Source organism: Hippocampus guttulatus, chromosome 9, assembly GCF_054856545.1.
Source record: "Hippocampus guttulatus isolate MCC_2025c chromosome 9, RoL_Hgut_1.0, whole genome shotgun sequence".
In the NCBI taxonomy this organism is placed as follows: domain Eukaryota; kingdom Metazoa; phylum Chordata; class Actinopteri; order Syngnathiformes; family Syngnathidae; genus Hippocampus; species Hippocampus guttulatus.
In genome coordinates this window covers 22,159,065-22,172,447 of record NC_141269.1, presented here as the reverse complement: position 1 = coordinate 22,172,447, position 13,383 = coordinate 22,159,065, and the positions used below count along the sequence as shown (strand labels likewise).

Genomic DNA, 13,383 nt, shown 5'->3' with positions numbered 1-13,383 from the left:
GAACACCACCCGAGAGGTGAGACGAGGATTTTTATTTATTTATATATATGTATATATATATATATATACACATATACATATATATATATATATATATACACACACACACACACACACACTCACACACAACAGAGTGTTGTAAAGCATCAGAATATTGTTCCGTGGACTCTCAACTGTACAATAGCTACAACAATTGCATCAAGTCTTTCTTAATCCAAATATTTAAATGTTTTGGAATTGCTTATCTTCTTTTTTGTCATTTGATTACCTCTGAATGCATGATCAAACAAGATATACTGTATAATGTTATGTTATCTCTGCCTTCTTTGCTTTAAGGGTTTGCAGTTGCCTAAGCCACCAGAGCCACCTGCTGTGGAAGCAGAATATTACACCATTGCAGATTTCCAGTCCTCCATTTCCGATGGCATCAGCTTCCGTGGAGGACAAAAGGCTGATGTGAGAAGCCATGAACACATCACTTATCACGGAAATGTTCAGCATGTGTGTGTGTGTGTGTGTGTGTGTGTGTTTTTCCTTTTGGAGTGAGGGGGGTGGGGGTGGTGTTGCAGCAGATAAAAATTCATATCCCGGGACTTGTCTTAAGAGATGATTACCGTATTTTCACGACTGTAAGGCGCCGTTAAAAGTCTAAAATTTTCTCCAAAATGGACAGGACGCCTTATAATGCGGAGCGTCTTTTGTATGAGCTGAGTTCCAAATCCTGGCTGAGGGCCAACACGCTGTTTATATAGAGAAAAGGCGGAAGTGAGTGACGACAGGCATGCGGCGAAGAGGGCGGCCAATCAGTGAAGGGCGGGTGTGTATATATATAAATATATGGAGAAAGAGAGAGAAAAGGTGGACGTGAGTGAGGACAGGCATGCGGCGAAGAGGGCGGCCAATCAGTGAAGGGCGGGCGTGTAAGCGGACGCTAAAGGCACGCCTCTAGCAGGTACCAGCACCTGTATAAAGTGTGAGTATGTGCATTATTGCAAAACAACTTCGGTTTTGGTTTCCAAGAACCCCCGAAAATGAATTCCACAAAGAGACACGCCTACGAAGCTCAGTTCAAACTCCAAGCCATCGGTTATGCAGAGAAACATGGGAATCGAGCAGCCGCCAGAGAATTTAAGGTCAACGAATCCATGGTTCGCAAATGGAGGAAGCAGGAGAACGAGCTTCGCCAAGTCAAAAAGACGAAGCTGAGTTTCCGTGGAAAGAAGGTGAGGTGGCCCGAGTTGGAAGACCAACTGGAGCGGTGGATTCTTGATCAAAGAGCAGCCGGCAGAAGCGTCTCCACGGTCACCATTCAACTAAGGGCGAAAACGTTAGCCGAAGAATTGAAAATTGAACATTTTCAAGGAGGTCCGTCTTGGTGCTTTCGCTTTATGAAACGGCACCATCTATCCGTGAGAGTGAAGACGACCGTGGCTCAGCAACTTCCAGCGGACTACAAAGAAAAGCTGGCCGTTTTCCGCACCTACTGCAGTAAGAAGATTGTCGACAAACGCATCCAGCCTAACCACATAACCAACATGGACGAGGTCCCGCTGACTTTCGACATCCCGGTGAACCACACGGTGGAGAAGAAGGGGACCAGCACGGTTGCGATACGCACAACGGGGCACGAGAAGTCTGCTTTTACTGTCGTTCTTGGTTGTCATGCCAACGGACAGAAACTGCCACCTATGGTGATTTTTAAGCGAAAGACGCTGCCGAAAGAAAAGTTTCCAGCCGGCGTCATCGTGAAAGCAAACCAAAAGGGCTGGATGGACGAGGAGAAGATGAGAGAGTGGCTAAGTGAGGTGTATGTTAAGAGACCGGATGGCTTTTTCCATGCCTCGCCGTCACTCTTGATTTGCGACTCCATGCGTGCCCATCTCACAGAAGCGGTGAAAAAACAAGTCAAGCAGATGAACTCCGAGCTTGCCGTCATTCCCGGAGGCTTGACGAAAGAATTCCAACCGCTGGACATCGGCATCAACCGGGCGTTCAAAGTGAAGTTGCGAGCGGCATGGGAAAATTGGATGATCGATGGCAAACACAGCTTCACGAAGAGTGGGAGGCAGCGCCGGGCTAGTTATGCCACAATCTGTGAATGGATTGTGGCTGCTTGGACGAACGTGTCTCCTAGTACCGTTGTTCGAGCTTTTGGCAAAGCCGGCATAATTTCTGTGGAGCCACATGACAACGAGAGTGACTCTGACAACGAGAGGGAACCCGGCGGTTTGGATGGATTACCGGTACTTGCACAATTGTTCAATTCAGATACAGAAGATGAGGACTTTGATGGCTTTCCGAGTGATGATTGAGCGAAAAATGTGAGTACCTTGTAAATAAAATACACCCGAACTCAGTTCTGATTTCGTTGCCTTTTTAAAAACGTGTTTTAGCGTGTATCCGTATGTCTTGGCATGCTACCGTATGCTTCAAGCTAGCGTGCGCGCATGCATGCCGTATGTTTAAGCTGGCGTATGTTTTACCACGGTAAAACTGCGCCCAATAATACAGTGCGTTTTGTCTATGTGTAAAATACAGAAATGGCACCCAATAATGAGACTGCGCCCAACCATACGGTGCGCCGAATGGTCGTGAAAATACGGTACTTCAAGTCAGCCAGGGTGTCTAAAACCTGATAAATGTGAACACGTTTAACTAATTTAAACAAACACAACTATTTTAAGTGGGAGACTGCCTCTTATTTTTACAGGCATACAACATAATACAGAAGTATTTCAAATATGTAAAACAAGTCAAAACAGCAAAATGTAGCGTCGGTCAAGTGCTCATGCTTGCACCCCACTCTTCGGGCATGACCAATCAACAAAAGAAGCTTGACGCAAGTTGAGTTGAGCGGTTTCATTAAGTGACCATAGAAAAGAGCTGCAAATCTTTTGCAAACAATGCTTTATGTCATGATACCGACACAGCAGAAGGGCATATTTTACCGTACCATGTCATCCGTAACAGACAGAAGAGAGAAAGAATCAAAGTCCTCAGTTTTAAAGAGTGTTTTCTTTGTTGCGTAGGTAATAGAGAAGAACCCCGGAGGTTGGTGGTATGTGCAGATTGGAGAGATGGAGGGATGGGCACCATGCTCCTACATCGACAAACGCAAGAAGCCCAACCTCAGCCGTCGAACCAGCACCCTGACCAGGCCCAAAGTCCCACCCCCGGCCCCACCTGTGAAAAAGCATGATTCTGAGGAAACTCCTCCTCCTAGCACGTCCACTCCTAAAGTAACAGATTCTGTCAAAAGATCTGTGTATGAGGAACCTGAATATGATGTTCCAGCAGTTGGCTGTGAAGGTGAATCGGATACAGATTCTTTCAAAGATGAACGTTCCTTGGATGTTAAGATTAGTAATGTAGTCAGCAACAAGTATCGCAGTTCCCCTCCCTCAAGTAAAACTTCCCCTCTTGTGTGCAAAAAATCACCAGTTTTCGCCCATCGAAGGGCCTCCTTCCGATCTGTTGAAGAAGTTGCTAAAGAGGAACGAATCTATGAAAATGATCGCTTTCAATCTAGTGGTGGTACAGAAGAAAAAACGGCAGAAGTGGCCACCGAGCCTGACTTTCCAAGGACGTACCATTCCTCTACAGTTCCACGCAAACCCTCTGGATCTTCACCTTTGCCTGGTCACCCCACAAAAACAATGACCCCAGAGATGAATAGAAGAAGCCAGACTCTTGGTAGACAAACAGACATTCACTTCCGGCCCCAGGAGAACAGTCCCCATTCCTCGTCAGACGGATTGAATCGAAGTTCCAAGAAATGCGCGAGCATTAGCCGGGATGTGGAACAGAGAATAGGTCAGAGCCCGTCTACCAGACCGAAGCCTTCTGTCAGACCTAAACCACTCCTTACGAAATCAGAGCCTCAGAGTCCTGAGAGGATGGATATCAGTTCCTTGAGATGCCAATTGAAGCCCACAAGTCAGTTACGACATGGACACAAGACTTCTCGAGGAGAAGACTCGGATGCCGCCTCTGCAAAATCATCAGGGGAATCTATGTGTTCACGCAGTACCGCAGATCTTTCATCTGTTTACTCCAAAGGTAGCTATGGAGACTCTGACGTAGAGGGATCCTGCCTGTACCACTCCCTGGATGCATACAAGAAAGTCCAAGAATCAGAGATCAGCTTTCCAGCTGGGGTGGAAGTCGAGGTTCAGGAGAAGCAAGAGAGTGGCTGGTGGTATGTGCGCTGGGGTTCTGAGGAGGGTTGGGCACCCTCATACTTTCTGGAACCTGTCAAGCGAGTGGGTGACGCTGTGAGGCGAGAATCAGATGGACACGGTAGTAAGTCCGATAGCCTGGAGAAAAACGAAAAGCACGTCATGGATCTAAATAACGTCAATCTTCAGGGTCTGACCCAGCAGCATCAAGGCTTGAGAAGGAACACGCCACCAATTCCTTCAAAGCCTCCTGGTGGCTTCACCAAGCCATCCGGGATGGTCAATGGAAGTGTGCGGATGAGGAATGGGGTACGCCAAGTGGCAGTGAGGCCCCAGTCTGTATTTGTAACGTCGACGCAGCCGGCAAAGGATACACATTACATGACGGGTTCTCTGAGACGAAATGACTCTCTTGGCAGGAGTGATCGCTATAGCTCAGGTTCTGCCACACTTGGTGTCCACCGAAATGCCTCCTTTAGCACAGTGCGCCCCCACGTGGTTGTTGAAAGTCAGACGCGACCTGCCGAGCGCTCGAACCTCGGCTCCTCGGTGAGCGGATTCAGTTCAAGCAATGTCCCGGATCCCCTTGGCAGATTTACCCAGCGGAACGGTATCCCTGTGTCCACAGTCCGTCCCAAACCCGTAGAGAAGAGCCAGCTGATCAAAAATAATCTCGGCAGGGATGTGTACGTGTCCATCGCCGATTACCGCGGTGACGAAGAGACGATGGGCTTCACCGAGGGCACGTGTCTGGAGGTCTTGGAGAGAAACCCCAACGGTTGGTGGTACTGCCAGGTGCAGGACAGCCTGCTTCCCCGTAAAGGCTGGGTCCCGTCTAACTACCTAGAGCGCAAGAAATAATGGCCACCCATATTCACTTCACTAACACCTTTTTGATGTCCCTGAGCAAGTGGGTGATGTCACCCCTCAAGAATGTTACCCACCGTCTCCTGCAAGCAATACGTCCTTGACGATGGTCACTTACAGAGAAAAGACTGTGTGATCTGAGATGGAAGGACACAAGTGCTGGCTTACTAAAATATATACAAAGAGGATTGTGAAGTATTTATCTGGAAGCGACGGATTGGTCATATTTACAAGGACCACCTTAAATAGATGGTAGGAAAAGGGGTTTTTCTATATTTCCATCACAGGCTGTGATGGTCAAGTGCCTTTTGTATTTCACCTGAATGGAAATATTAAATGGTGGATGGCAAACTGTAACACCAACCAAATATTTGAAATGTGCCATACTTCTTTGAACACCACCACTTAGTGGCTCCGACATCAAGTTGAAACAGCCGTTTTGGATCTGGGGGCTCGTATGGAAGACGGACACGTTTGATTGGCTGAGAATTATGTCACTTCAAATTCTACTAATCAAGCAAAGAGGAATCTATTATTTGTTGGTGTTATTTTGTGTTTGTGTTGAATGTCTCTTGGGTTGATATCTTTAGATAATTATTTCTGCTCTCTTGTGACATCTTTGAACCGCCAAATGCTTTATGTTACAAAAGTAAAAGCTCTTTTAATGTTCTACCATTTGAAGTGACACTTACAAAACACACAACAGTTGAATTAGTGGCAAAGTATCGTGTTGTCGATAATCAGTTGCATTTTTATGGCAAATGTCGCGCCAGGTAAAACAAAACATCCAATACATAACAGTTCAAATGAGTAAATGAGTTATAAATCGTTTCCAAAGTGATTAATAGTTTGTTTCACTGCACTGTAGTTGTCATCTTTAACAAGATTGTACTGCCGTTGTGCGAATGGATTACTTAAGGACCGGAAAGGCCGGGAAATAATTACTTTCCAGGAACATACAGTATATATGCCCTTGCACTGCATTTAGCCCAAACATGTGAGCACACCACATTTTCTGTATTTATGGTACGACTAATCCAAAGCGTTCCACAAAGTACATAGAATAAAGTTACTGAACTGAAAAACACGACAACTGGGAACAACTAGATCAGGGGTGGTCAACCAGTCAGAGACAAAGAGCCAATTTTCTTTACTGTGTTACTACTGCAAAGAGCCGCATCATACTCTTCCCCGCGCACACATTCGCGCGCGCGCTCACACGCACGCACTCACGTGGGTGCCCACCAGTGCACTCGCGTGCGCACATATGCACGCACACTATGATGAGCAACAGTCGGAACGGGCCGAAAATGAACGAACGCTAAAGATACAAACAAACAAATGTTTTTTCCCCACCCATTTTCTCCTCCCACTCCTTGCGGTCGACTTGGGACCAGTTCGCTGGCTTCCGGTCGATTCTGATCGACGTATTAGGCACCCCTGCTTTAAAATCAGAGGTAATTCGCTGACTAGTTTAGCGCCGTTGTTTGCACATGAGCAGTGATGCAGTCATCTGATTGGTTGCCCTCTATGTCAATCAAGTAACGGGATTGATGATAGGCTGACGTAGTACGTACTATGTACTTAGCGCCTTGTTTGAATGGCATCGCTACTTCCGAGGCGTTTTCGACGCTTGTCGTGTGAAAGCCCGGGAGCCACATTGAACCAGCCAAAGCCGCGGATTGGCCACCCCTGAACTAGATAATGACAGTACAATGTGAAGTAGTCAGCGATGGAGGCAAGAATTGACATCACTGACGACCCTAAACACTACGCCTCGACACATGTAGTTGACGTTACTTGCCTCAGAGTGCTTTAATGCAGGCTCTTTCATTTTCAGTGAGTGTGTGACGTCGCCCCCATCCCCGCCCCATATCGAACAGGTACAGTATGTAGAGCTTAAACTGAATTCACTTTTTTATCCCCAAAATTGAGTCTGAGAAGTCAGAATGTAATCAAGCATTCCTTAATTTCTTTTTTGTAATGTAATAATAAATCCACATATTAATCGAGAAATTACAATTTGCTTTATTCTTGCTATCTGCAAAACAATGCTTTATAATCATATTTAAAAATTAAAATATCATTATGATTTAACAGTTTCTACATATTGGTGTATTAACTATTGCAGAAAAAAAAAAAACTTTGCCAAAACTATTAATTGAGAGCCACTGTGCCGTCTTAATATCATAACATATTTGTTGAACACTGTCGTGTCTGAGCATATGGTATAAATATGTTTTTTGTTGTTTATTACGGTAATAGACCCCCCGCCCGAAACCCAACAACAACAAAAAAAAACAGGAAAAAGATTTTCGTACGATACATTTTAAGAGTTTTTACAGCTCAAATGGCTAATGTTCAAGACTGCTGAAATACATTTTCTAATGAACAGGGCTAACTTTATTATTATTTGTTTTCTGCTGGACAGTATCACTTAAAAAAAGGTACCTACCTTATCTGCTAGATTGCAGTAATCTATTTTGGCAAAACTATTTATGTTTTAATTTAAATGTGACTGCACAATTACAGTAATGAGGAGTGAAGTGCTTCTGTTTTGTTGATTGGTGCACTTCAAAACATGTTTTACTGGGCATTAATTTGAAGATGCATTGAACACTCAGCATAGTAGTTAGGATTACAGTATTAATCATTTCTACATTTCTCATTCACGGTGGTCAACTGGTTAGCACGTCGGTCTCACGGTGCAGAGGTGCAGTGTTCGATTCCGGCCGTGCCCTTCCTGTGAGGAGTTTGCATGTACTACCCGTGCCTGCGTGGTTTTCACTGGGTACTCCAGTTTCCTCTCCACATTCCAAAAGCATGCATGCTAGAGCTAAGATCGGCCCTAAAAAATCGAGACCGGCCCGAGGGTATTTAAGCCCGACCCGGCCCAAGCCCGATCACTTAGCTTGATTTGCAGGCCCGAGCCTGAAGCAAACCCGACATTTCATATTTTATTTGTGAGGACTCAGGAGGAGGAGGGGTGATTTCTGATAACAAAGCCTTTCTTTTGGAACGAAATCTAAGTTAAACAAGACTGTATAAACATTTAAATCTTTTAGATTTCTGTTTCTGAAGAGGTCACATTAACCGACAATTTTCTATCATTGACGGATTTTTTTTAAGAGTGGACGGGGAAAATTTAAGGCCGTCCGTCATTTTGACGGGTTGAAAATTGGGCCGTAAACCACCGCAGCAGTACGTCCTTAAGAATCTAGCGCGGCACTATATGAGAGAGAAGCAGAGAGACAAAAAATAATAATGATGGGTGGATCATAGACAGAGACAGGAAGGAGTTCTTTGAATTGTTATTGCAAGAGTTTAGTAACAGAACGTGTTGTGATGAGGCGGCTTCTGTTTTTTTGCGAACCACGGTCTCTCGTGGCCAAAACTATTGACGGCCTCGGAAAAATAAAAAAAAAGTGAGAAGAGAAGAAGCGAGAGAGAAGCCCGACCCGACCCGAACCCGAACCATTTTAAGGCCCGACCCGACCCAAATTTCGGGTCGGGCTCGGGCGGCCCAATCTTACCTCTAATGCATGCTAGGTTGATTGAACGCTCTAAAATTGGCCCTAGACGCAAATGGGACTCTCTGTGTACCCTGCGAATTGGTTGGCCAACAATTCAGGGTGTCCCCCGCCTACTGCCCGAAGACAGCTGGGATAGACTCCAGCACGCCCGCGACCCTCGTGAAGATTCAGGGGTTCAGAGAATGGGTGCATGGATATTTCTCACCCTGAAATAACGCTTTGTCACAAGATTCCCTCTGTAAAAATTACTTCATTGTCCAGATGCAGTAAAATTGCAAAAGCGAGACCACCTGTGGCTATGAAAAGGAAACAAAGGACAAAAGATTTTATTTTATCTTGTATACAACTTACAAGCCAGTCTACCCCAGTGCAATGAAAGATGCACTGCTTGTCAGCGAGTTAAAAAAAAAACGAAACAATTGAATGTCAATTTTTTTTTTAAACCGAGGCGCAGCTAAAATGTTGGTAGTATTAGCTTTTTTTTTTTCCTTAAAAGTAGATTTTGGTTTTTTTCACCTGCTGTGCGCTGCACCTTCAACAAACCATGGGTACTTCCTTCATCTGTGCTGTGCTGTGTTTTACATAATGCCTGATTGAGGTCTATATTGTAAGCAGTTTCATATCGGTTTGACAATCAGCTTCACATTAAAATATGGAGTCAGGCATGTGAGTTGAAGAAGAAAAAAGCTTCAAAATATTTGCACAGCCACCAAAAGAATTGTATTGTGGCATGGAAGACTTGCTGTTAATGAAAGAAAAAAAAGTAAGTCATGGACCAATGATTCAAAACAGATCCTCTCTTGTCATAAAGCAGCATAACAAGACAAAGGCATTATGTAGATATGTGTCACTTGGAAAATTTTGCCTAAGCAAGTATTCGACAGTATATCATATTTTGTCTTTTTATATTTCGCTGAATTTACTTGGCTGATTGCAAGGGAATTGTCTTAGTTATACTTTACTCTCACCCTATAATCAGCCCAAGAGAAAATGTGCAATAGTCATTTGTGAAGGAAAATGATTGCAGGTCAAGAAAAAAAAAACAAATATGAAAGTGATTACATGTTACATATTGGATTTGAGTACGGTATTCCCTACCTAGCAACCTTTTTTTTTTTTTAGGGAAGGGGGGGGGGGCTTTTCCAATGCTTTCGAGTCTGTCATATCTGCATTTGTTGACAAGAGCAAACATGACAAAGCCTCACATTCTCATTGAACTAAAATCCATGCTCAATGCACCAAAGCGATTGTACGTGATGCCCTATATTCTTGTACCTTGGTGGATTTGACATAAATATTGTATGAGTCTTTGCTCATCATTCCTGGAACAATCACAAAGGCAAGACAGAAACCCAATTTGCTGATGTTGTTGTCGTCATTGTTGCCATTTGGGTCTTCTTCACACATGGAGAGTCGCGGCAACCTCTTTGAGCGGTCACCTTTGTGCCTGAATGGAACTTTTCCTTGTGTGTTTCCTCCTCATCTTCATGGATGCCTCCATTGACATTTACAGTTTTGATCCTAACCCGTCCTAATTGAATTGGATGTTGTTCGCGGTGGCACCTAACTCTCAAAATGTCTTGAACCTAATCAACTGAAAATGGCCTTCGGTGTAGTAAGGGGTATCCAAGACTGATATTGATTACGTTCTGCTCGGGCTGAAGCCTAATTTAAAACTCAAACTTTGTCACTCATGAGTAATGACATCGTTTTGGGCACATTGAATTTCTACAAATCACCACAACAAAGGTTTGGAGCTTAATGTTGTCACCTACTCGAGTGTAAGAATAACAAAGACATGCAGAAGGCCTGTAAAACAACACAAAAGTGTACACATTTTGTGCATACAAATGGCAGAATGGCACGGCAGACACTTGCACAGTCTATATATTGAAATTTTCCAAACGAAATGAGTTTCCAATATATCCCTGAGATCAACCTGTCGAGACGGCACAGGTGTCGTTATGCCTATTCCCAAGGCTCTCGTTTTATTCAAAATGGATGACACTGTCAGGCATGAAGCGCCTTCAAAACAAATCATTAGCTGCTGCTGTGGTAGATTTGATGTTCTGGCCACACGTTACTCTCCACTCCCTAATTTGCCTTTGACGCATTCAAGCCTTTTAGCCCGGCGCAGAATGATTCGGCTATTTGGTTGGGGGAAGTACATTTTAATGATGGTTTAGCTCAGAGGTGCCCAAAATTTTTTATCCTAAGATCTACTTTTGCGCAGGCGCGCATCCGCACACACTTACCCACGCATGACATGATGAGCAACAGCTTGACGCGCAGGCATGCGATGAACTTTTGCAGCCTGGTAACTATCGTAGCTCACGCGTACAGTTTTAAAGTGCTTCTCTTGGCCCTCCGGATTCCCGTTCATTGCCCGTGCCCTCGGTGAATTGTACATGCAACAGACTCTGAATAAGAATAATGATAATGATAAAAGATACAGCGCGACAGCTCTGTTCACATGTTGTTATTGCAGACTGCTGAGCGCTAACAACCTCCGGAGACGCAAATCACGTGGCACCGGAAGTTAAAGATGATCTGCTTTATTTATTTTTTAAATAGTTTTTGTGAAAGTGAGACTGATAGGATGATTCGAGTGCATTGTGCATTAACACAAAAATATATTAATAACATGCACAGAGACGCACAAATGAACCTGCAGTTCAGAGGTATATAGGCAGGGGGTCTTCCCTTTTGCACAATTTTGTTTACACGAAAAAAAGGGGCTTTTGGGGAAAATATCAAGCACGTTGCCTTTAAAAATTCCCCACGCTCACATGATTCATCTCAGTGTGAAGTCCCACTCTGACTTATTTGCTTTGCCAGCGGCTCTCAGCAAGAGATGTGACGCAAGAAGCGCGCCGTCTCGAAAAATTAGGCTGGTTGCAGATTTCCACTCTCGAATTACAACAACAGCGTGCAAAAACTTGATCAACAAAGCATGGCATATTCCAGCAGGAATGCATTCCTTCATCGAGTAGAGTGGGGTGACCTTCGGCCTCTGGTACCATTAAGAGGCTCAGCGATATTTTAGGGTAAGAAGTGAGCTGTCAGATGTAACATTGAGTGATCCCTGGGAAAGGTGGACTGTTGTTGCATTTGTAGAATAATAAAACTTAGTGATGACAAATAATTTTATAAATTCTGATGACATGCTCTATCTAGCATGCAAGTGAACACATCTACCACCACCCTTGGCGTCGGACTCATTAGGTGCTTCTGTATACTCGTTTTGTAGTTTCAAGCATAATTACTTGGAAACACTTTAAATTTTGGCTCAAGTCTAAGTGTACTCGTAAATGTCAATGAACCATCCAGTAGTGAGTCATCAGGCGACGAAACAACTTGATCTGTCTTGAAAATCTTTTAACCCTCTGATGAGGACTGAAATAAAATCAAAACAAACATTGGCCCCTTGTGATTGGAAACGTTCTGCACTCAATCTTTTTGGAAATGCCATTTTCTTTTCTACCATTTCACTACCAATCCTTTGTCTTTTTTTTGGTATCTTGTACATGTTTACATTGTATCTTGCATTGCCCAGAACAAGATTAAATGTGTTTACTTGGTTGTATTTGTTTATTGGGGGTCTGGGGTGGGTAGTAGGAGCCACATTGTCTGCATGTTAAATTAATATGTTTTATGAGACCACAGTTTTCGGGGAGCGGGCAAGGTACACCCTGAATTGGTTGCCAGCCAATCGCAGGACACACATAGACAAACAACCATTCGCGCTCACAATCACACCTCAAGACAATTCAGAGTGCTCAATTGACTTACCATGCGTGTCTTTGGATTGTGGGAGGAAATCGTAGCACCCGCAGAAAACCCACGCAGGCACGCGGACAACATACAAAGACCACACAGGAAGACCGCAGCCCAACTGCGTGGCGGAAGTGCTAACCAGTCAGCAACTATGCCCCCTCCACCAAAAGATGTCCCGTCCAAATCTGATGTCTTTTTTCGAGTGGAGGCTGGTTTGACCGCATGATAATTGAGGGATACAGTACATGATTGTCGTGCTACTGCATGTGTTACGAGTTCGACAATGCCGTGCAATTACAGATTCAATCTAAATTTATAAAATCAAGTTTATTAGACAAGGTTGCACGGTATACATGCAAATAAAGAAAGGGAGCACCCGCAACGCGAGGATCAAGAATAACTCAAAGCAGCACGACAAAAGGTTGGCCAAAAAAAGTTTAACAAAAACAAAGACAAGGCACTAGAAATAAAAGAGATGGACTGTGACACGGTACTACCCACGATAGAAAAAAAGAAATAAAACAGGACAATAACCCTCTTAACTGTTGGAATAAAATGTACCTTGGGGCGGGGGGTCAAAAATATAAACGTATGGACCAAACACTCTGATCAAGTATCGAGGGAATTAAGCAAAGGGAAAGAGAAAGCACGGGAACAAACAATAAAATCCTCTGACAGCAGCCCACTAAATACTGTACCCCTAAATAGCAGCTAGTTGTTACAAACAAGTGTGTTGGCAAGGCACCGCCCACCCGAGCTGACCGATACGTACAATGCAATAGACCAGGGGTGTCAAACTTACTTCTGCTGCGGGGCACTGGAGTTTCGTCTTCCCTCGGAGGGCCGTTATGACAGTGAAACCATTCATTCATTCATTTTCCGAACCGCTTCACTAGGATAGCGGGGGGTGCTGGAGCCTATCCCAGCTATCTTCGGACAGTAGGCGGGGGGCACCCTGAACCGGTTGCCAGCCAATCACAGGGCACACAGAGATGAACAACCATCCGCGCTCACACTCATACCGAAGG

The 13,383-nt window shown here is 44.3% G+C and overlaps 1 protein-coding gene across 4 annotated transcripts in view; it reads left to right on the top strand.

Annotated features, from left to right (window-relative positions):
- The window catches only part of LOC147200757 (SH3 and PX domain-containing protein 2A-like), a 121,332-nt gene extending 109,172 nt beyond the window's left edge, over nucleotides 1-12,160 (top strand). For all 4 annotated transcript variants that reach the window (XM_086119241.1, XM_086119240.1, XM_086119239.1 and 1 more), the window contains 2 exons: nucleotides 337-456; nucleotides 3,030-12,160. In XM_086119241.1, coding sequence (XP_085975367.1) covers nucleotides 337-456; nucleotides 3,030-5,039 — 2,130 coding nt within the window. In that variant the 3' untranslated portion in view covers nucleotides 5,040-12,160. The remainder of the gene's footprint in view (nucleotides 1-336; nucleotides 457-3,029) is intronic.
- Nucleotides 12,161-13,383: the final 1,223 nt, after the last annotated feature.